Source organism: Gymnogyps californianus, chromosome 4 (genome assembly GCF_018139145.2).
Source record: "Gymnogyps californianus isolate 813 chromosome 4, ASM1813914v2, whole genome shotgun sequence".
NCBI lineage: Eukaryota > Metazoa > Chordata > Aves > Accipitriformes > Cathartidae > Gymnogyps > Gymnogyps californianus.
Window position 1 is genome coordinate 6,554,999 of NC_059474.1, and position 24,378 is coordinate 6,579,376.

A 24,378-nucleotide genomic window follows, 5' to 3' on the forward strand; every position below is an offset into this window, starting at 1 on the left:
CTCCTCCGCCGCCGCCGGGCACCCCTCTCTGCCCGGTCCCCCCTGCCTGCCCGCCCGCCCCACCCTCGCCGCCCTCCACCAGCACCGTCCCGCCGGCGCAGCCCAGCTCGGCCCGGCCCGGAGCACCGCTCGCTCCCAACTTCCCTGTCTCCTCAGGCTGGGCAGTTGTGCACAGGCAGCGCCGCGGGCAGGCGGGGACCTCAGCAGCGCTCGGTGCAGGCACCGCCGCGGACACCTTAGCCGGGGACCTCCCCCCAGCCCGCGAAGGGCGGGGCAGCGATTATTACTCAGGCGGCGCGGCGGGCAGCCCTCGCCCGCCGGCGGGTCGAGGCCGGGGGGCGGTGGGGGAGTCGGGTTACTTCTGCCGGTGCCCCGCGGTCCGGGGTGGTCTCGGAGGTCCCAGGCGGCGCTGGGCTTTAGGCTTTTCGGTTAGGTGGCCCGTGGGGCAGGCGGTGGGGAGAACAGCCTGGGGAGAGGTTGGTGTGTTACGGCTCAGGCAGGAAGGTAGGCAGCTAAGAGCGGGGGCCTGAGGGGGGGGGGGGGGCGCTGTTGCCATGGCGACGTGGAGGCCTGTGTGGGTGCCCGGGGAGCTACCGGCCCCGCCGCCTCCCCGGGCTGCCCCGGCCCCGCAGGAGGCCTCGGAGGGCCGCGACGGCTCCTCTCCCTCTCAGGGCCGGGCTGCGCGACCCCTTGGGCCGGCGTCTGGCGGCGCGCAGCAGCTGGGAGGCGGCAGGCCGAAGCCTGCGCTAGGGCCGATGGGGTGGGTGTAGTGTCAGCGCTGAGGTAAACCCCCGGGCGGCGGGAAAGCGCGGCGGGGGGCTCAGCGCAGTAGTGTGGCACCAGGGGCAGAAGAGGGTTCACTTCCAGTCAGGCTGTGGGGAACGCATCTCGCAGCTGCCCCAAACGTTTCACAAGTACATACCGAAGAGCAGCTTTAAACAGAGTCAGGGCTCCATTAAGAAGCCTGGCGCGCTGGAAACAGAACATTTAGCCTGTCATTAGGTTGTTAACTTGGTCAGTAAACTTCCTCTTGAGTTTTATGTTGACTTACAGACTGAAGTCATGCATCCGACTGGCAAGCGTCTTGTAAAAATGTGCTCAAAAGAAATGTCTCAGCTCGAATGCCACTTGCTTAACATACTCCAGCTTCGGTATTTGGAAACAGCAGCAGAAGCCAGATACGACTCTGTGTTTTCTGTAGCACAGTACAACCAAAGCTCCAAATAAACTTGCACAAAGTTGACTGCAAAACCAGCATTTGGTCTGAGTCTGGGTCAGCGTTGCTTCATCTGTGCCCATACTGCTGGAACAGGACAAGAAAATGAGGAAATCTGTATTCTCAAAAGAATACATCCATTATGTAGATGCTTACAAGTTACTGTCATTCTGTCAGATTTTGGCCCAAAGTGCTGTTTTTGTTTGTATTCTTGCTCTTTATGTAATCATAGATGATGTTTAAAGACAGGCACATATCTTCTTGTTTCTTAGGTCACTAGCACAGTGATTTAGTTTGTTAAGTTCTTTACTGCTGTGGGCTCCTTGGTCATCTCAGCGCATTCAAGCAGGGTCTCCTCAGTTTGGTTTTCTTTTTCTGGTCATTAAACAGAGCCTATCTTCTCCAGGGTGCAACAAATAGTTTTTCACTGTTACAAAAAAAGAAAATACCAACTACCTAGGAAAAAAGTGTCTTATATTTCAAGCTTTAATTAATGTATTCTGCTCCTGTAAGTTGTTTTGGCCTTGATTGATGTACATTTCTGTGCTGTTGACCACTGCATGTTTGTAGGCAAGGAAAGTTGCCACAAGAGAGGAAAGGATGACTATCAGAAAAAAACGTAGACTGCATTGAGCCCTGAGCAACCTGCTCTGGTGTTGCAGCTGGTGACCCTGCCTTGGGCAGGAGGTTGGACTTCATAACCTCCTGAGGTCGGACGTCGTAATCTCCTGAGGTCCTGTCCAACCTGAATTACTGTGTGAATCGCTACTAGATCACGTCAGGATTGCCTCACCCAAATAGCCAGTGCTTTAGCTGAGGTGTCAGAGATTGGCCATTGTGTTACAGAATAACACCTATATATTAAATCTGCTTCCGTTTGGCCACTTGTAGATAGTAGGAAACATCTCCTGATTTAAAATTCCTCTACGTACAACAAAATAGTGTCTGGGCTGCTGTTGTCTTGCTTTGAGACTCTCGCACAGGCTTGTTGGTTTATTTAATAACAGATAATGACAAGTACTCATGGTTTCGTATCACACATAAAAATGTGTTGAGATGCCCTGTGTTGTTTAAGAAGTACATCAAGAGACTCTATGTTGGTGAACTAACAATTGTATTTACGGAGTTGGCTGGCTCTTAGGAAAACTGGATTTCAGGTAGTTTAAATATTAGTTTCCTGAAATTTGTCTTGATATATGGCAACATTAAAACTGTCCAAAAAAAAAGGGTACGATAATATTTTAACATGGTAAGGAATTGAATTAAGATTTTCAATCCTCGGTTTTACTGACTTCAAAATGATAATACTTTCCTTAATGTTCCCCATAGAAGTCTGGAAAGTGGATTATTGTCCATATTCCCAGGCTGCACAGTCAGCAGCTGCTCATAGGAGAGGATGGGGGAGGAGAGGGAATCCTTGCCATTTATCAACGGGCAGCAGAGACTTCAGATCTGGCTGTCTGACAAGAAAAGATGGCTGTCCCAGTTCTCAGGATTTGGTCTCATTCTCTCGTAAATCAGAGTAAAATATTTTTGCTGCCAAAATTGTTTAAAAGCAGATCCCTGCTTCGGGTTTTTGTTTAAAGGTGGAATTCATATTCTTCGTTCTCTTCACATTTGTAATATTTGCTCTATGAGCACAGGACTGACTGACTGATGACTGTTTAATGTTGTTAATTAGATAGAGTTAACCCTGGGGTCTTTAAAAATGTCAGCATGTGTCATCTTTGTCTTCAGCCCAAATGAATTTTAGTTCACTGTTAAGATATTTAGATTTTCCAGATAATTAAAGCTCCCTGAAAAATTGTTTGCAGGTGACACGTCAAAGACATTCTGAGTTGCAACTGGAAACCAACAAATGACGGCTGTATCTAGGAAATACAACATTTTCTGGTAGGGTCAGCTTAGTAAATCAGGGATGTAAAGGTAGGGAGGAAAGAGAGGACCAGAGAGCCTGGGAGAGGAACCAAATCCGTTTAGGTTTTCTCTGCCAGGCCTTTGGTCAACTCATCACCTGCCGTTCTTCGGTCATACCTGTTCCTGCTCTTCGTTTGCAGCTCTGCCCCTGTCTTGTCTCATTGCCTTGGTGCTTCTGTGTTGGTAGCTGCTTTGCTTTTGGTTGTTCTGGGGGGTTTCGAGTAGTGGTTTGAAACATCATTTTTACTTTCTTGAAACGACTCCAAGGTTTTGAGTTTTGGCAGATGATTAGCTTCGTCTCTGCAGGGGACTTGTCATCAGTTACCACTGGGGAATGTGAAGAATTGATTTAACTCAGCCCATGAGCATTAGGAAATGACATATTGGTGACAGCCTCCCCAGCAGTTGGTGTTGCAAATAGTTTAGCTGTGAGCGTAGACTCGTAATTGTTGCTAGGTGCTTTCCTGCCGGAGGAAGCCAGGGCATCCCCGAATGAGTTACAGGGGAGAAACACTGGGATCAGGTAGAGAGGGGTCTGCGGTGCTCATTAAAACCAAACCAACAACACACCCCCCCCGATATGTTTTGTAACTAAAGTTAAATAGACAAGGTTCCTCTTCAAACACCTAGTTCCCATCTCTTCCTCCCACCCATCACTTCACATACGCTCGAGCTGCTCACTTGAAACAAAAGGTAGAGAAATCAGGCAACTTCTTGTACGTGTGACAAAAGAAATGAGCCTTCACAAAGCTTTTGAAAAAGACCTGTGTTGCTGGGGTGTGTTTTCAGGGCTCGGGGAGAGCCTGCCTCTGGCCCTCCTGGCAGGTGATGTTAAGTCCCTTGGCTCTGCCAGCTGCAATAACAAAGCCACTCTCTTGTTTTTTTGCCAAGGGGAAAGGATTCATCTTCTTGATGCTTTGCCACTTTCTCATTAGGGAGATGGGCCCCGGCTCTGTTGAAGGGGGAGTTTACCAAACTGCAGGGGCTTTAAAGGAGAGAGCAGCACTTCAACCAGGCCTCCCGCGAGCTCTGTCACTGGACTGTGCCTCCGGTATGTTCTGTCCCAGCTGGACCTCCCACCCACGGCTCGCTGCAGACCCAAGTGAGCTGCTGAAATCCCTTTGTATTTAATCGAGCAGCATCAGCAGAGATAGGGTTTGCAGTCCACCTCTAATCTTTACCACATAAAAATTCTGAAGAATAAAGTTTTATATGACTCCTAGCGCGAGGCACGACATTTAGCAGCCCATAAGGGCTTCGTTTGTGAGCAGCTACTTCTGCAGTCCCTCCACTCTTCCCCTTTCAAGAAACAAAATGAGCCCATTGCTGAAGAAAACAGCGTCATGACTTTTCTTCTTCAAGAGGCCACGGTGGCTGCGTGACAAAACGTGCTGAACCTGGGTTGTTGTTTTCCTTCTTGAATCATATCAGCATGCTGAGAACCCTGTGAATGTGTTTTAAAGGCTCTGAGGAGTACAAGCATTTAAATGCTTTCTACAGGTCAATAATAATGTGTCTTTTTGAAATTTGATAGTACAGAATTACTTCAGCGTGTACACTCTGGGGGGTTGTCAGTGTTTTTAAAATTAAGTTCTGCTATTTTTGTGCTCATCTGTATGAGTTGGCAATTTTCATGCAAATTAAGGATTCTTAAAATAACTACACATACAAAAGAAATGTTGAGCTGCCTTCAGAGGAGAGCCTTCGTCTCCAAGACGAAGCTTGATTTTAGTATGTTTTTTGTAGCAGACTAAATTGTATCTTTGCAGCCTAACACTTCTTGTACAGCCCGGGATGGTTATTTGTGGATCCACTTAAACGAGGATCCACACTGTACTCCAGATGCTTCCGATGTGAAGATCAGACCCAATTTAAACCTTTGTCAGAAGTTGTGGTGCTGCTCGCCGGTTGCCTTTTGCTGTCGGTTTAGCACGACAAGCTCCAAGTGCTCGAGTGCCAACGCAAAGCCGCAGACTCCCAGTTTCAGTCCGTGCAGATGGATTTCACTTTATTATTTGCTTTAGCGGCAGCGAAGGGCTGGGAGCAGGGCTGGCGTGCGGAACTGAGGAGTGGAGGGATCATACCTACACCCAGCAGCCCGAATCCAAATAAACCCTGTCCGTTAAGCTGTCTTAAAACTGTCCAAACAGATCAATTCAATTCCGGCTGTGTAAATATTTTTCTTCTCATGAAAAACGTCGGCCGGGGGTTCGGATCGCCCCGGTAACCGATATCCGAGGTAGTGGTAATTTTTTTTTTTTTTTTTTTTGCAGCAAGCGCAGCCGCTGGGTCCGAAGTCGATGCCGGGGGCAGGGACGCCAGTGACATCCCAGCCCGGTGATCCGGGGTCGGGCCGAGGGTGCTGAATCACCGGGGGGGGGGGGGGGGGGGGGGGGAAGGGGGCGGTACCGGTCGGCGGGGCAGCGCCGGGCGCCCCTCCCGCCCTCCGCCCCGCCCGCCGCCGTCCCCGGCTGCACACGTCACTTGTTATGTCTCCGCCGGCGGCCGCGGCTCCGCCGGGGCGGGGACAGCGGCGGGAGGGAGGCGGGGGGGCCGCGGCCCCGCGGCGCTGACAGCCCCCCCGCCTCTCCCGCCCCGCCCCGCGGCAGCCCGGCCTCCGGCTCGGCTCTCCCCGGCCCCTCGGCGGGCAGCCCCCGGCGGGAAGATGTGGGTGAAGCTGTGCTGTTTGCTGCTCTACTTCCTGGCGCTTTTCGTCCTGGCCAGGGTGTTCGAGGCCGTGGCGTGGTACGAGAGCGGCTTCCTCGCCACGCAGCTGGTGGACCCGGTGGCGCTGAGCTTCAGGAAGCTGCGGACCATCCTGGAGTGCCGGGGGCTGGGGCACTCGGGGCTGCCCGAGAAGAAGGATGTGCGGGAGCTGGTGGAGAAGTCAGGTACGCGGAGCTCCCCCGTGACCCACGCGTGGGGAGGGAGGTCGGCCGGCCCCCAGCGACCCACGCGCGGGGAGGGAGGTCGATTCCCTGCCACCCCCGCGTGGGGAAGACGATCGCCGGTGACCCCCGGGTGGGCTCCTGCCGCCCTTGGGATGGAGACCCGGGCGCTGCTTCCCCCGCCTGCGGGCCAGCCCGTTCGCGGGGTGAATTTGGGGAGCAAGCTGGTTTCCCCCACCAAGGACCGAGATGCCGGAGCGCTTAAATGGAGGAAGGCAAGGGGAAGCTCGGGGATGGTGACGTTAAAAACCTCGGCGGCGTTTTAAGCCCGAATAGGCTGCGTGGAGGGAAGGCCTTCGTTAGGCGGGTCACCAAGAAATGGTTCTTCCCGATGAGTTACGCCAGGTTGCTGTGGGTGGTTGGGGTCAGGATGGCGAGGTGGTGGTTGCACAGATGAGAGCGAATGTCGTCTGCCGTGGAAAAACGAGGAGGAAAGAATCCAAATATATGCAGTGGGTTACTATTTACAGCTGGGGACAGCTTTTTTCCATGTATTCCTCTCCCTACCCGTTTGCTGATTTTATTACAGGTATTGCTATCAGGATGGGTACTGAGGAAAGCAGTGATTTTATAGCTGAGGAGCAGAAGGGATAGGTGCTGAGGGATGCGGTGGTTTTACAGAAGACGAGCAGAAGTAGATCCTACGTACAAAAATGGCTTGGAAAAAGGCAGGGAGGCATTTCAGAAGTAGGAAAACCAGGTGAAAGAGGTGGACTTTTGGGGGGTGATGAATAGCGAAGGGTGAAGAGCAATAGAGATGTAAGGAATGGCAGAAGTGGCTTGAAAGTGAGGATGCTGGCCTGGAGCAGTCCGAGGATGCTGGCCTGGAGCAGTCCGAGGGAGCTGGCCCCAAGGACTGGGAGATGGGGCTGATGTAATAGCTGTAGTGCCAGCCAAGCAGGAAAATGTGAGTAGCTGCTTTTAAATCGATGATCGAAGGGCTGCTGATCTAGGAGAGAGAGAAATCCCAGTGATCGGGATAGGCAGTGAGGGGCTCAAATGTCCAGACAGAAAAAGAGAAGGATTTGGATGAATATAGTGAGTGCTATAACCTTAAAAAAGCTAACTGTTTTAAATAATTTATATTAATGCTGGGCATTTAAATCTAATTTGCTTTTATTGTTCATTGTTTATTTATGTTGTTTATTTGCTTTGCTGCTCCAACTGTAAAAAGCATTAGGCGATTTCACTTTTGTTTCCAATCACTTTCACTCCTTGGCTGTCAGGGACTTTCATGATGTCATGATGTTTGGGTTGCAAATGCTGCAGGGAAGTGTTTAACTCCAAACAAACTGTATTAACTGACTTCTTCAAATGTCATGGAAACACTTCTCATACCAACAGGCTTTGCAGCATTTTTCCGTATTTTTTTTTTTTTCCTAAATTCTATGAATACTTTTGGAAACCCCTCAAGGGTTTTGGGTGTAACACTTTTTTTTATTCTGTATTTTGAAGGAAACAGCCTTTTTGGACAAGACTTCATTTCTTCAAGCTTAATAGATTAGTTACTAGAATGCTAGTTGCCATTAACAGCGTTTGTAATGATTGTGAAACAAAACATGAGAAGGAAATGAGATTACAAAGAAAACATTATCAGATGATTTTACTGTGAGCTCTTTAAGTCGCTAGGATTGGAGTTCATGGGAACTTTTTCCAACTGTGCAAACAGAAGCCAACAGCTAAATTATTCTACCTGAGATTTTTACTTGCAATGGGACAATCAACATGGTTTTTTGGTACAAAATTATTGATTGAAATTTTGGAAGTCTGTTTGAATTATCAGTGTTAAGAAGTTGGTTGCTGCAAAATTACTATCCTGTGAAATGAAAGCAAAGATACATCAATTAGAATTGCTCTGAGACACTGAATATTGTTATTTTCAGAGAGAGAGGCTTAGAAGATGTTCATTTATTCTTTTGTGTGCTCGGTTGCATGTGTGGTACATCTGTGTAATCAGAAGTATAGCGTTAATGTCTTCTGTGGTCTGACAGCTGAAGTAAAATTGTACATAGTCATGTCACTATAGATAGAATTACAATAACTTTAAAGTTTAGCTACCTTCGTACTGAAAAGGTTCTTTGAGCAACCATGCAAAATATAGTTAAACTGTTACTAGAATTTATGAAGTGATCTTTCTCGAGTGCCATTTTAATTGAATTTCTCCAATTGTCTCTTTCAGGAGACCTCATGGAAGGAGAGCTTTATTCTGCTCTCAAGGAGGAAGAGGCCTCTGAATCAGTTTCCAGTACAAACTTTAGTGGTGAAATGCACTTCTATGAGCTTGTAGAAGACACAAAAGATGGGATCTGGCTGGTACAGGTATAGAAATTTGATCATTTATTTTTATATGTTTGTCACATCCAAAATGTGTTTCGAAGGAGGAGTTTATGGGGGTAGTTAGTAGTAAAAATGTATTAACAGGGAGATGGTGACAAAGATAAACTACATCAGGGAGATCATAAGGAGTAAATCTGTTAAAAAAAACAAGAAAGGCTGGAAGTGACAGAGTTCCTATACAGACAGGAAGAAAAAACCCTGTTATTCTGTGGATTGCTTTTTGAAAACCAGGTACTTTAGAACCAGAAAACAAGCAAAGCAGCACACATTTAAGTACACAAACTATGCAAGTAGTTGGCCCTGGTATTGTAAGAGCTTGTGTAATGTGTTGAAGTAGGTGCATTAAGTACAGATGCTCCCAGCTGGCATAAAAGAGGTGCTTCTGGTGGTGTTCTTCCTCTTGGTTGCATTACGTGCTCAGACCCAACCAGTTTAAGTTTCTGTTTATCTAAGGGGCTTAGAGCACTTTTAAAATCTCTGTTGCATCTTCACAAAGGCAAGATCTCAGTGTGCTACTTCCCAGGCTAGCAGGCTGCTTTTACAACATATTCCAGTAGCTTAAAGTTAACCTTCCCCCAAACCTTGTGGGCCCACCGATTTTAGAGCGTGCTTCCCCAGGGCTGCTTAAGAATAAGAGAACATTTAGGAAAAGAAAGAAAGACTTTTGCAAATAGGATTCTGAAACAATTTATCATCGCTCTTGAGAACATAAGTAATCTAGACCAAAATGTAAAAATGCTTTTCTGCATCAACTTCCTTATTGATAAGATTTTTTTTTTAAGGCATAAGTTCCCTGCTAACAGCCACATCAGGCAATCAAAATTCTCCACCAGACAATTAATTGTTCAGTTGACAGCTCCCCTGCCTGGTTTGTCTGGTCTCCTCACTTCATGTTTTCTATTTAAGTAGATTATCAAGATTTAATGACTTCCTGTTATTAGACCTGCACTGTCACCACATCAGATCTCACCCTTAAATAGACAATGAGAGGACAGATTACCTTCAGAGTCAAAATGGCATTTGTGTTTTGGGAGAGATGTATTTGGAGTTTATTGAATCTAAGTTTCAGGTTTAAATCGTACAGAAGGGCATTCTTCAAGCAGAGAGACAGTGTTGAAAGGAAGTTTACGTGTCTCCAAGCTAGTTGACAAATACGAGCATGAATATGCTATGAAAAACCTTCCCTCCTCCCCATGCAGCTCAAAAGAGTAAAATATGGTAGTTCTCTGTTGTCTGTTGCTTGCAGAATTTTAATCGTAATATATTTTCAGCTAGCTTCATAATAGCAGATCAGATAGGCTGCGTTTTGCTATCTCTAGTGTGATGAATGTTGTCATCGTTCTGGGAATATTTGCACAGCTATTCAGTTGGTCACAATAGCTGTGGAAAAAAAAAATTAGTGGAATTTACTGAATAATTTACTTGCTGAACGCTATTTGTCTGTTTCTCCACAATAAAAACCACTAGACATGTCAAATTTCTGGGTTTTTTTAGTCTTGCCTTTTGAATTTTCATCACTTCGAGTTTTCATTTGCTCCCTTCCCTGCCATAACTCCTGTCTGGACAACTCCTGCGCTGGATTCTTTGTGTCTTTTCACAGGTTTTCCCGTGCTCTTTTCTTAGATCTCATCCCTCCAAAGCTGCTTTTTATCATCGCTTCCCTGTTCTAATTCTTGATTACTCTCCCTTGCCCATTCTCCTTTACCGTTAGGCATCCTGTGGAAACTTTACAGCTAATTAATCAGCTCGATGCTTAGGCAGGGGACAGTACGAGAGTGAGGATGCCTCATGGATGGGTTTGGTGACCGCAGACAAGGTCGGAGCCTTCCCCTGCTCTGTTGTTGTTACTGGCTGGGAAGCAGAAAGGATCTCCAAATCCTTTTCAGGATCCTGACCTTCAATCTCTGTTCTGCGGGGGCTGCTGGAAAGCAGTAGAGGGAGAGGAACAGTTCGGGCTCAGCTAGCACAGTGGCTGTTGGTTGAGTTGGTTTTGAAGACTTTATGATGATGTATGGGAGGATGGGGACTGTGAAGATGATTTTGATTTTCCAATGCACGTAAATGAAATTTCTGGGGTGGCATAGGCTGGTAGTGGGATAGCCATCACTGTCTGCGGAGAATCAAAGGAAAACAAGGAAACAATTATTATTTCTTGATATGTTTGACACAAATTCAGATGTGACTTTATCATTTAGAGCCAGGAAGATGAATTTCATGAAGAAAGTCAAAGTCCATACACAAGGAAAGTGTTTTGTGGCTTTGTTTCGTTATTTTCTGGAAATCCACATGTGAAGCATCCAGGTTCAGTGGTAATTTATTTACCAGTGTAGCTGTTCACAGGTGCCCTCTGCTCCTATGTGGAGCTTCCGTAGAGCCACAGACAGCAGCGTGTTCTTTCTCCTATTAGCTCATGATCTCATCACCTTTCCTTTTATGCCTTTCTTCTTGCTTGCCAGCTGCTGTTGTGCACTTCTTTGGCTGGCAAGGAGGATGAGTGGTAGTTTCTAGAGCTGCTTCTCTTGTTGGTAGAGGAGTAACATGTAACATTCTTGCTTTTCCAGACTCTGCTATGGCTCGTGCTCTCTGGTTAGTCTCTAGAAGCCTGTCACATCCAACAATATCGTAGTCATTATGACTTTTTAAAAACATACAGTAAATGATCTATAGATCAAAACCCTCTTTGAATGAAGTTAAAATCTAAATTAACGTATATTTTTATTTTAAGAGTCTGTACTGTAATGTAGTGGTAGAGAGAAGTAAAGGGAACTTTCTTCCTGGCATTGAAGCAGGAGGACAAACATTTTGATTGTGTCTGGTAGAGGTGCAAAGGACATTATTATGAATATAAAATGTTGCAGTCTATTCTGCGTCTCGGCTTCTTGTTCAAGTGGTGTAGTCACAGAGCAAGGGATGTGCCTAGAGGATTTTGGTGGTGGTTCACTCGTTCGTTCATTCGTTCGTTCTTTTGCTTGCATGTAGGATGAGTAATTTTCATATTTGCCTTTTTAATTTTGCCAGGTGATGAGTTGTTCTCACTACAAGGAAAGTAAGTGGAAACACTCAATTCTTTCAAAATACATCGTTCAGTATTTGTGTCTTTTCCAGTGGCCCTTCACGATCGTTTACCATAGGATACCCAATTTTAACTTTTGGTATCCTCCTTGAGAGTCTTCATATCCAGTCAAGGGTGCAGAATACCATTAGCTAGAATGTAATAGTTCTCATATTGCCTGCATATCCGTGTTAATTCATTACAGAAGCTCATTTATTCTCAAATTCTGACTTAACTGACAGCTTAACTGAGCTGTTCAGATTGGTGCATAGATCACCCCACCTCCCTTGAGAAACTACATGTAATTTTGAGGTGGTTAATTTTTCCATGCTATGATGGATGTAGTCTTCTGTCTTTGCCTATTTTGATCTAATTTCTCACTGTCTCTTTCTCAGAAAAGCAAAAAATCTCCAGACGTCTTTAATCCATATGGATGGATTCTGAACCAGTTGTGAGTTTTAGGGAGGAGCAACTATGTGGAAATTCATTTTCATCAGCACAATGCCGAACAATAAACAGAGAGTGAGATGTCTCAGAATTAATAAAAGTACAGACAGTCATGTAGAAACTTATTGACGTTATCTGGAATAAGTGGGCTTTTTTCCATGCTTCTAATAAATAACTCACCAGTCCATTTATAATTAATTGTATTTCTAAATGAGAATTGTCCAAATATTTTTGCTTCTGTTTCATCTATGGGAGGATAGTTTGCAACATAGCTGTTGATTATAAAGGGTTCTACGAAAAGCACATAAGAAGCTTAATTAATAGACCAGGGTTTTTGAACCTTTGTATCTTTGTGGATCTCTAAAAATCTTCCAGTGAGTACATGGACTTTTTACAGTAATATCAGGCTTCCTTTGCTCATTTACCCTCTGCAGGCACTGTGGAGGAGTTCGTGGACCTCCAGGGGTCTGGATATATCAAACTGGAAACTGCCAAACCAGGCTGACAATTCTCGCATACGTACAATCTTACCAGTTCATTAAATAAGTTAGAAATCACTTTTGCCTTTGGCAAAATCACACAGTTTTTTCCGATTCAAATATCTGTACTCCTTCCTGCAGAGACTGAATTTCTGAGGCTGGGTGACGACTGACCGCTCCCGAGGGAACTACCTGTATGTGTGTGTGTGTGCAGCCAGAAATGGTGTCTCTTATTTAATAGGTTCTGTTCTTCCTGATGGTTTAAAGCCTGTCACAGTGCCCTAGTGCCCAGAGTTGATGAGCACTTGGAGTTGTCGTCTTTGTGGCTAAGCTGTAATACCAAGTTTTGATTATCCATGTGTATTCAAAATGGTGTGCTCTTGGTATGAGCAGGTGTGCCTGACACCTGGTATCCTAGCTAGAATTGGTTAAAATAATGAGAGTTGAAATACCATGAAGCGTTTGTTCTGCATTTGTCCATCTCTGACTCATTCTCATGCCTTGTGATATTTGAACATTTTTAGTTGTGAGTGAGCTTCAAAAGTTACTGAGGCCAAATCTTGTTACTGTGACCTGTTTTGAAATCTCTACATACCCGTCTCAAAGAGATTGAACGAGATCTCATTTAAATGCACGGAAAATAGGAGAATGCTCAAGTGAGGCTACTATCATGTTGTGCTCAAGTACTGCAGGGGTACCAGAAGAGGAGTCTGTCTTTGCATATTGCATTGCTACAGCAAAATCTTTAACATCAGCAGTGTTTCCTTGAGCCTCTTCAATTTCTGTCACATCTTTTACTCGTATTTTAAGAATGTATGTTTCATAAAATAATTAAAAAAAAATAATCCTTAATGGTAACTGGAAATTAAGGAGCAACTGCATCAATGACAGTTAGGAAGTAGTTACTGCAATATCGATGAATCTACCCGAAACACTTTTGTTTTGGATTAAGCAAGAGAGGCAAAGTGTCTTGCTGACATTGTCCTATTTTTCCAAGTGTTTATATCTTTCTGTCTCCAGGGTATTTGCTCTTAAATTCTGTTTGTTCCTTTAATGTCATAACTATGACTATTTTAACATTCAAATCAAAATGATTCTATTAATTACGTTCTTGATTGGCCTCTTTTGGGACAGTTCTGTCTAATTCAAAGTCAGGAGAGCTCTTCCAATGCAAAAACTATCTATTCAAATGCCTGTTGAAATCATCAGGATTTCAGTAATTTCAGTATTATATGTCCCTAGATGAATTCTGTTTTGTTTTCTGTGGTATGTGGAAGCCACCTTCTTAGGTATTTATGGAAACTAAACAAGAAAACTCAATCAGAACATGTAGAAATAAAGGACATTTCCAAACCCCTGTCTTTCCATTTTTACTTTGCACGTCATGGTGGCATAACTTACCTGCAGTATTTCACAGTCGTTGGTTGAGAATCTCCTGACCTTTTGGGATATGGTGTGGTCCTCCCAAATTCACAGATGGAGTATGAAGAAACTTGTGTCTGAGACTTCAGAGGAGGTTTGTGGATGGATGCTCAGTGAGGGCCTGCCCTTCTCTCCAGCATCTTCTTCCACTAAAGAAGCTAGTAATTCATATATAGAGATGGTAACTCAGACCCTGCAGTCTGAGCCAGTCCTCTGGCCTAGGTGTAGATTAGGGAGCAGATCTATTCCATGATGTGGGGTTGTTAAATGGCAGGGTTACTTTGATCCTGTTGGATTCTCTTAGCCCATTAAGATGATTAATGGATTAATCGAGTTATCTTCATTGTCTTATTTGTCACTGTGACATACGATATTTTACAGATGGTGAACATAGCTAATAATAAGAAAAGCTTGAAGGGTTTGTGTTCCTCTAAATGTGGTGTTTGTTTCCCAGCTGTGCTAGCTGATCTCATAATACATACCTTCTCCTATGAGCTTTGTCTTTATTTCTTTAAAATGAAATACAGCATATGACTGAAAGGGGCCTTCTTGATGAGCAAGTTCAGCTCTCCGCTAGACTGTGGAATATGTGTTTGTAAAATACCTTGCTGTCTCCCTCGAATCGTAAGTTGTCTGAGTGTAATACTGCCATTGACTGTTCTCTTTTTTGGAAACGTGTGTCTGACTTCTGGCTTCAGTGTATTCATGGCTAATTTGTTCCTATTGCGCTTAAATTGACGTGGTCCTTTAGTTTCACTGACTCCTGATGTCTGCCCCACTACTCCCAGTATATGAAGTCAATCAACCAGTTTGTTTTGTCGGGTATAATATATCCTGGGCTTTGCTTATTTCACAGCCAGTTAATGTGAAACAGTGGCTTATATTTCCTTTTGGATCAAACTAATAGACCCAAGTTTTTCTCCCACCGCTGTTTCTAACTGATGAACTCCCCGAGTGTCCTGTTCAGTACTGAATTCAATTTCATTTCTGACACTCTGCATTACAAGATCTGTGCAGCTCTTCCTGTATGGCGTTACAATCCTCTTTTGTACATAGATGTGCTTCCCAATTTTATGTCCTCTACAAATGGCTTTGGGAGACTTCAGGTTTCTGCAGGAAGGGCATTAATAGGAATATATGCTGAACTGAGCTCTAAGGTAAATCTAGTAAGAACTCTGTTAGCACCTTTCTGGCATTTTGATGTTTTCTTGCCTTAGCCAATTTCTTACTCACTTTAAAACTTCTTTTTTTTTTTAACTCACTATAAAAGCTGATCTCCAGTTCTCCTGAAAATTTTCCATGTGGCACAATACATGATACTCTACCAAACTACAGACAGGATACTACATTCCCTTTCTCTTGAAACTCGGTTCTTTTCCTCCAGGAAAAGATGGATTTTTAACTCTCAACTTAATCAGGAATGATACATCTTTAGTAATTACATGCTGGAAAGGGGTGGAAAATTAAACTGTCTCTGCACCTTTAAAATTTGTTCCACAGTTTTGCATACTATTGAGATCAAACTGGTGGGATAATTTTTTCATTTGCTCTTAAATATAGTTGCTAACTTGTTATTCTCCTGTCAAAATGTAAATTAGTCTGATGGGTTTTATAAGAAACCTTCACAGGTTCATCTGTGATTTTGTGTGCTCATTGTTCTGGGATGGAGATTACCTGCTTACTCTGATTTAAGTGTGTTAAGTTATTTGAGTTTTGTTTCCATCTTCAGGTGATGCAGTCTCTTCCCATAAACTTGCTAACCTGTCCATGGCCAGCCATCTTTTCTTCATTGAAAACTCAGTCAGAGCATTAATTTCATTTTAAGAAGAAAATTATCTTACATTTCTATCCTGTCTTTATTGTATGGTGATCCTGCTGCTTTTCCCCCTGTTCTATTCTTATTCACATGAAAAACCTTTTGGTGCAGCTTGTAATATTCTTTGTATGGTCTAAATTGAATTGCTCATTTTTCCTTACATTTTTTTATTTTCTTACATACCTTTCTTTGTTAGCTCTTCCTTTTGACCTTTTTTCATTCCTTGTAGATTCTCAAACTATTTCTAACATCTTTTTGGAAGTGCTTGCTAGGAAGAAGTGTGGGACTTGACAACTTTTTTCCCTGTGCTTGAAATATAAAATCCTGATAGCTTTAACACCTTGGACTTGAAGAACTTCCAGGCCTCTTCCACATTTAAATTCCTGGTCTCCTCAGTCACAGGTTTTTAAGCTAAATTTCTTAGCTTAGCAAAATTCACACTTCTTAAATAAAATCTGTTACAAGTGTTTGCAAGTTATCTTTAATTTAAACTGAATTACATTGTGATTGCTTAACCTGCAGTATTTTCTCAGACTCCCTCATCCACAGAGATGATGCCTACTTTCCAAAATACAAACCCTTGCCTCTGTGTGGTGAACTTCCAGTGTTGTAAGTGGGTGTTGTCTGCAAGGAGCAGCTGCAATGGACATGTTTATTTGTTTTGTTTTGGTTTTTTTGCCATAATGACATAAAAAAGCATGAGCCCAAGAAATTTTACAAAGCTTCAGTGTGCAAAGCCATAGTAGGGTTCTCTCTATCTAGTTACAAAATACAAACTGCTAGTTCTGTTGTTGTCCTTCAGCATAAATAACTTTCTCCATGAGTAAAGACTTTTTCATAGGAAGGGAATTAAACTGGCATTAAAAAATCCACGAGTACAAACAGCCAGATGACAGTAAAACATACTGGTGACCGTACTTGCAACAAATCTCCTTCTCTTGACACTTAAAGTGAATATTGTAATATCAGACAGAAGAAACAGCTGAGCAGGATCAGTCCTCCTGCACATAACATTAGCGTACTCTCAACAACTGCGCTAGGCTTTTTCAGAACATGCACATAGAATTTTGGAAAAAACTGAGCTCTGAGTAGTTGTACCAAAGAGTAACCTAGTTATCAACGTTTTATGCTTACTAATAAAATGTAGTGATTCCTTACTATGTTGGATGCATTTATTATGCATCCTTATTTATCATGCATATTTATCAGTAGCTCTGAGGATATACTGGCATTAAGGTGTCTTTAGGAATGTGGTCTCTTTTAGTGGAAGTACATGAAAGGAAGAAGTTTAAAATACCCAAATTGCTTCAGTTACATTGGGTGATGTAAAGAAGCCTCAAGAATACAGCAGATTTTCCCAGCTGGTTGTCTCGGTGCTTGAAGGTTACGTTTAGCTAATCAAAAAGGCTTTTCTATGTGATGTGTGTGTTTTGAGAATAACTTGAAGGATTCTTATCTAGATGTTCACCTCTGGTTTTATTTAAACATTTTGGGCTCAGTGGAATGGGTGTGTAATCTGTAACTTCAGTTTAACTTTGTTTCCCTATGTAGAACATTCTGCTTAGTGAATTCTCTTATTTTAAGTTTCTGAGAGGATGCTACTTACCGCAAAGCAGATAATTTTTTTGAGTCTCAAAGGCCAGACACGCTTTCCAGGTCTGCATCTCAGCCTGTACATAGAGAACTGTTAATCATGGTGACAACTGAACTTCCAGAGGAGAGCTGACATTTGAGGTTATTAAGCCAGAAAATGATTGGGAGAAATTTAATGGCAGGTAAACAAATAACTAACAAATGGAAGTTTCAAAACTTAATTTAAAAATATATTTTAAGTGGTTGCCGGTAAGCCTGCAGAAGCATGTGAGGCATTTCTAAAATAGAAACTGCGATGGCTCATGGAGTAATGCATGATCAGTCATGTCATTCAAAATTACCTGTCAACTGCAGGCAGGCAGGTTTTTCTTTGTCTTTTTTTTTTTTTCTCCTTCCCTGTACAGTTATAAGGCAGAGGATGAGTGCTTATTCTTTGTCATTTGTGTCTGCAGAAGCTTACGTCTAGGTAACCTGAAGTACTACTTTAATATAATAGGTTAGAACAAATTAGACCTTGGGATATATCACAGTGAATTATCATCCTGAAATGGCAGATGGGACATTGGAGTTGGTGGAACAGTCGTGTAAAGTTACAGAGTGAGTCACTGGCAAAGCTGGAAGGAGTCAAGATTTTTAGGCATTATCTGAGAGTCCAATCACTAGTTTCCATCGCTTAGAAATGGTTGTTGGCAGTCTAATCTGGTACCAGGTACATACGTTCCAACTCATTTTACTTGCTCTGAGGCAACATTTCTTTGATATGTCGTAACTTTTCGTGGAGAATTGTAATAAAATAATGGTCTTTTTTACTGCAAAGAGGAGGAACCTGCTGCACCCTCTTCCTTTCTCCCCTGCTATGAACTGGTTAAGGATAGTTTTGTTATTTTCCCAAGGTTTTTTTTAACTACCACTGATTTTAGTATCTTAACAGGTACTTAAAATGATGATGCACTTTTGTCTTTCTGCAGAAACTGTGTTTCTGTCTTAGAGCTTCACTCTCCAAAGACATTTAGTGTGATTACCGGTTGTATATACCTACTCTATGTTCTAAGAGAAGGGGAAAACAGTATCAAGGGTGACTAGATCGCTGTTTCATGAAACTTGCTCTTTATTTCAGGAAGCAAACTTACTGTGATACTAAATCATTATTTCCTTTTGGCAATAGGTCATAGCAAATGACAGAAGCCCACTGGTGGGTAAAGTCCACTGGGAGAAAATGGTGAAGAAAGTATCGAGATTTGGCATACGTACTGGCACTTTTAACTGTTCCAGTGACCCCAGGTATGTTCTTAAAGGATTATCTAAATCCCAAGAATATCTTAAGGCTCAGCTGTGTTCTGGCAGCAGGACTTGCTGTGCTGTAAAAGTAGCTGTGACAGAAGGTGGCTTTATTCCTGGTTTTTATCTCTACTAAAGTCTGTTCAGAATTCTCCATTACATTATTTATCAGCATCATAAACACAGATCTGCAGCTTCCTAACGTATCATGTGGGAAATACATGATTAGACTATGTAAAGCGTAATACAGCAGTGGAAGGGAATGAATAGAAGAGTTTGGCCTTACAGTCCAGGCATTCAGGGACAAGAACTGTGCTTGCTTAGGACAAAGCCGAATATATATAGCTCATGTAAGAGAACTACATCAGTTGTAGAGTTGTTATATTGCCATCTGGAAAGGAGAAACACAGGTTAGCATGAACCTTGCAAACAGTGCCTGCTTCTCAGGATTACTGACAAACCCTGTTCCCTGACAAATGTGTATATGTTTATATATAAACTTGCACACACCCTTTGACAACATACAGTGTGCTATGCTAGATTTGCTGTTGTTTGCTTATGATTTTGAACAAGGAAGAAGAGCAGAGCCAAGGCAGCTATTAATATTCTGTGCTGCTTTAAAAAGAATGTTTTTTGAACATTTTGTTGGAAGCATTTGCTTCACATGACAGGAAACTTTGTCTAGAATTCCAGTGGCATGTATAGATATGCACACGTCTTACACAGCTTAAGTCCTAAATGTTTACAGAAATCTCAAAGTTAATCATAAGAGAAAATTCTTAAGACTTTGCAGTGCTTATGCAAAATAATCTTGTATAATCAAAACACTGGTAATTGAACATCTTAAAAATTTGGCAGTGTTTCTCTTTGCATAGCTCCTAACTAGTCTTAATGTTATGATCAAATATTATGTTTTAAATTCATTCTTTTTTTCCTAATACAAGAAATGTTTTGTTGAGTAAACCCTCGTGAATAGTTTTCATCAGGTTGCAGCTGAAATTCGGAAGAACACTGCATGCTACAGTAGCGGGGATACCTTTATTGGTAGGGTAATATCTTACGGCTCTTTCTAAAAATGTTATGTTCAGATTCTTGAGATGAGGAGTTGTAATTGTCTAAATATATGTTGATAGACCAAAACCAGAGAGGATGTAGGTAAGATGGCTAGTGAATGAGGCTGATGGCCCCTATTTCAACGTGCAGGGTTCTCAGAGACAGTTTGCGTGCCTGTTGGCTGTGTAATGTTTTGATTGTTGAAACTTGCCAGACATTTCCTAAAAGGAGGACTAGATAAACTGGGTGACGTAGTGATGCTGGTAGGAAAGATGCACGAGAGAAGGGATCTTCTGAGTCGTCAGATTAGTTTCATAGTTACTGGGGTCTGGGCCATGACTCGGGGTTCAGCCTTGAAGAGCCTCTTCTTTTAGGTATGGGTTTGGAGTTCATCCCATCTCAGCACTCTGCCTGCCAGACAGCAGGGGTATTCTTTTAGCCTAAATCACCCAGCAGCATGTGTCTCCTTCCTCCTCCGCTGGTTCTGTCGCAAGCTGTCTCACCACACCTCTTAGCCTGTCTGCATCCTTCCAAAATGGCCTCAGTAGAAAGCGGACACTTGTCAGCTTCATTAAAGCAACTGTGAACAGACCAATGTCTTGTTAACTTCACCCCACTGCTGCTTGGCAAAACTAGGACGAAAGGAAGCACTAGGAAGTTATCTGCAGGCTCGGGAAAGCTGTGGGACATTGAGTTACGCTGTAGTGGTTATCATCTCTTGGCTGGAAGGCCAAGGAAAAAGAGCTTCTAATACTACAGCTTTATAGTGAAGGGTCAGCTTGCGTATTTTTCAAATCCAGTTAAGAAAGCGTGAAGGACTGTATGGCCTTGTTTACTATAATGACCCATGAAAATGAACACTATTCCTCTTCCTGTTTTATGAATACGTATCTCTCTACAACATTTCTATAAGATAGATAACAAACGTATTGTAAGAATAAATACACTTTGCCAGAGAATATTGGGTGCCCCTATTTCCTGCTATTACATGTAAAGATTCCCAGGTGCTCAGCATGTCTCATTTTGGGGCTCATAGCAGAAATTTAAGGACTGCAATTCCAGGGGTATGAAACTCTCTAACCTAACTTGCCATTTTCTTTGTAGATACTGCAGGAGGAGGGGTTGGCTGAAATCCACCCTCATTATGTCAGTTCCGCAAACCAGTACCTCCAAGGGAAAAGTAATGCTTAAGGAATACAGCGGGCGCAAAATCGAAGTGGAGCACATTTTCAAATGGATCACAGCCCATGCTGCTTCTCGGATCAAAACCATCTACAACTCCGAACATTTGAAAGAAGAATGGAACAAAAGTGACCAGTACCGTGTGAAAATATACCTGTTTGCCAACCTCGACCAGCCTCCAGCATTCTTCTCTGCACTAAGTGTAAAGTTTACTGGAAGAGTAGAGTTTATTTTTGTGAACGTGGAAAACTGGGACAATAGAAGTTACATGGCAGAAATTGGTATCTACAAGACGCCATCGTACATACTTAGGACTCCTGAGGGGATTTACAGGTATGGAAATAACACTGGTGAATTTATATCACTACGTGCCATGGATTCCTTTTTGCGCTCGTTACAACCAGAAGTTAATGATTTATTTGTTTTAAGCTTAGTTTTGGTTAATCTGATGGCTTGGATGGACCTGTTTATTACACAAGGCGCTACTATAAAGCGTTTTGTGGTTCTTATAAGCACTTTAGGGACGTATAACTCATTGTTAATTATTTCCTGGCTACCCGTGTTAGGTTTTTTGCAACTACCCTACTTAGACAGCTTTTATGAGTACAGTTTAAAACTCTTCAGGTACTCTAACACAACTACTTTGGCTTCTTGGGTAAGAGCCGATTGGATGTTCTACTCTTCGCATCCAGCCCTCTTCCTCAGCACGTACCTTGGTCATGGTTTACTAATTGATTACTTTGAGAAGAAAAGAAGACGCAATAACAACACCGATGAAGTAAATGCTAATAATCTAGAGTGGCTGTCAAGCCTGTGGGACTGGTACACCAGCTACTTGTTTCATCCTATTGCTTCTTTTCAACACTTTCCTTTTGACTCGGATTGGGATGAAGACCCGGATTTGTTCTTAGAGCGGCTGGCCTTCCCCGATCTCTGGCTTCACCCTCTGATACCAACCGATTATATAAAAAACTTACCGATGTGGAGGTTTAAATGCCTTGGCGTCCATTCTGATGAGGAAATGCTGGAAACTTTTCAAGACAGCGAAAGTGACTCTGACAGTGAAAACAAAGAGGTCTTCAGTAGTGAAAAAGAAGTCTCGGAGGACGATGAGCTAAACACGTTTCATAGGCGCTGTGAAGGAGAGCCTCGGTGCAGTGTGGAGACCTGTTCGTGTGCCAATACATATTGTCATCACGAGCCATACGAACGGAAAGCGAGATCATACGGCTCGTACAGCACCGCAGGTGACATGGAGCCAGATTGGTCAGCCTGGCCCTCCGAGATGTTGCACTGTACAGAATGCGTTGTGTGTCTAGAAAATTTTGCAAACGGTTGTCTGCTCATGGGCTTGCCATGCGGCCACGTGTTCCACCAGAATTGCATCGTGATGTGGCTGGCCGGCGGGCGACACTGCTGCCCCGTCTGCAGGTGGGCTTCGTACAAAAAAAAGCAGCCATACACACATCCGCAGCCTTTGTCGAATGATACCCCATCTTAGCTGTGTGCTGATGTCCTTTGTAAGCTTTCAGGATATTACTGCTTGCCTTTTAAATGTTAGTCACTTAAAAGATTATGTGGTTTGAAGTTTTAGTTTAAATGTTAGTGCAGTGAACTAAAATATAAACGATGCTAACGTTAACGACAGAATCATTTGGTTGCCTTGTATGTTGAACTGAACGCATACTTATCGTACAATAACTTTTTCTTTTCAACATCTGGAAACTTGATGCTGTTTTTGTAAGCACAAAAATCAAGCCTACAACAGAAGCGTATTCCAGCAAACGTTTACAAGTTAGGATGTGGGTGAAATTGAAATTCTAATCGGAGACAATTGCTTAATTTAAGTGTTTCTTATTTTAGAGTCTGTTCAGCACATCTTTGTTGAATAATGTATGTTGTAAGACAGTACCATTTAAAAAGAAATCAGTGAAATAAATTATTTTAAAAGGAGATTTGTAATGTTAATTGTTTTGATAAATATTTTGTGTGTATGGTTACAGATGTCTTGCTGGTCTGATTTATCTGTGAAGACAATAAAAATATAACACAACTTTTGTGACTAATAAATCATCTCCTAGCGATGCAGGAATTCATTGCTCCAGTGTTAGCCCCTGGCCAAGCAGAAGGCAATGGTGTTTCACTGGGAACTACTTCCTTCTTGAGTCCTCTGTGTTGAGGTGCTTCTCTGCTTGACCAGTGGTTTTCCAATTGATTACAAACTGCTTTATCAGACGGAGACCCTCTTCTACCAGCCATCTCTCCAGCAGCCTCATCTGCAGACCTCTAGGAAGACTTTAGGGTAGCCCCTCTACAGCCTCAAAGTAAACCATCGTGAAGTAGCAGAATATTGTCATGCAGTGACAAAAGTGGCCTGTAAAGGTAAAAATTGCCAGATTCCACCTGCTGCTATTTTGACGTGATTTCTGATTTCTTGGAGAAAAGTGATGGTTGTTGGATGCCATGAGAAATTGAGTCTATTGTTTTCTTTATATTTCAATATGAAACCGTGGTTTTGGTTGTACCTTTCAGAAATCATCTGGCTGAAAATCCAGAGAGGAAATGTTGGTTGGAAAGAAAGAAAAAAAAAAAGGGGGGGCGCGAGATGATGTAAGTAGAAGAAAAGGCTAAACTAGAAAGATGTTTGCAATTGGTTTACGTGCCACGGTAGAAGCAACAGTCTCATTGTTTTCTTTCTTTCCTAGTTCTTGCCCATGTGGTATGAAAGGAGGATAATTAAATGAAGATGATAATAGGAAATGTAAACACAGGTCCCTCTTGCAGTTACGATTCATCTCGTTGTGTGCCTTTATAGAGAGTTGGGAGGCTGGCGCTCACGAAGCTGTCTGGCATTGTTTTATCTGTCCAGGGTACCTGGGTACTACTTTTTTAATAACAAATGTTTCATGCCTCCAGTCCCCAGGTGTCCTCCCAAGAGGATATTCTTGTAATTATCGGAAGAGCTGTTTTTAATTGTGAGTACTTTTTCTTCTCTCGTTTCCTTTTTCCTGTTGCAGTACTGAAGCAGGGAGGTAGAAGGGGCATAATATCACCAACTCTCCTGTGGTCCAGAAAGTAATTTTTATTCCACTTGAGGCCTGTCAGTACATGCCCTTTATCTGTCATTACAGCTGCAGCAGAGCAGTGGAGAGGCATAATGAGGGCAAAGAGCATCGCATCCAATTTGTGCGGCAGTGTGACGCTTAGCCTGTGTGCTTATCGTAAGTAGCTGGGGTTGAAATCCTCATTGTTTCAGGACTGTCTTGAAACCTGCACTGAACGGAGGCCTTGCCGTCTCCAGAGGGGAAACGGAGGAGAACTTTTGTGAATATAAATAAGGCTGTAGTTGATGTACTGAAGTACACAAGCGAACCGCTGTGTCACAGTCCACCGTAGCCTTTCGCTGGCACCTCGGCATTCTGCCAGACTCCGCGAGCAGTAAGTTCAAGCAACGCTGCATCCTCGGGGCACTGTGTGCTTCTGGAGCGCTGCTCTGCTGCTGAAAGCTGACCTCCTCGTACAAAGCCTGAGCAGCTCCGCTCCTGTGCACAGGTTCAGCCTTGTTTGCAAACCATTGTGCACACCTGTGTCAGCTGAAGACTTGTTTTAATGACCTCGGTTGCTCTACTAGTCCAATT

General features: G+C 43.1%; 1 protein-coding gene across 2 annotated transcripts; it reads left to right on the forward strand.

The window, feature by feature from the left end:
• The first annotated feature begins 5,792 nt into the window (after nt 1-5,792).
• RNF103 (ring finger protein 103) lies at nt 5,793-22,787 on the forward strand. Of its 2 annotated transcripts, XM_050895725.1 has the most exons (5): nt 5,798-6,024; nt 8,261-8,400; nt 18,393-18,508; nt 20,663-21,815; nt 21,855-22,787. In XM_050895725.1, exons 1-5 carry the CDS (start codon nt 5,799-5,801, stop codon nt 22,239-22,241), a joined length of 2,022 nt encoding a protein of 673 aa, XP_050751682.1. In that variant the 5' UTR covers nt 5,798; the 3' UTR covers nt 22,242-22,787. The 2 variants fall into 2 exon arrangements, with proteins under 2 accessions (XP_050751683.1, XP_050751682.1); XM_050895726.1 differs by having other exon boundaries at nt 5,793-6,024; nt 20,663-22,787.
• The last annotated feature ends 1,591 nt before the right edge of the window (nt 22,788-24,378 follow it).

Excerpts from the sequence above, each read along its gene's own strand:
- RNF103 (XM_050895726.1), top strand. The coding sequence starts at position 5,799 with ATGTGGGTGAAGCTGTGCTGTTTGCTGCTCTACTTCCTGGCGCTTTTC. Across the intron at positions 8,401-18,392 it reads ATGGGATCTGGCTGGTACAG|GTCATAGCAAATGACAGAAG; the intron begins GTATAGAAATTT and ends TTTTGGCAATAG. Across the intron at positions 18,509-20,662 it reads AACTGTTCCAGTGACCCCAG|ATACTGCAGGAGGAGGGGTT; the intron begins GTATGTTCTTAA and ends TTTTCTTTGTAG.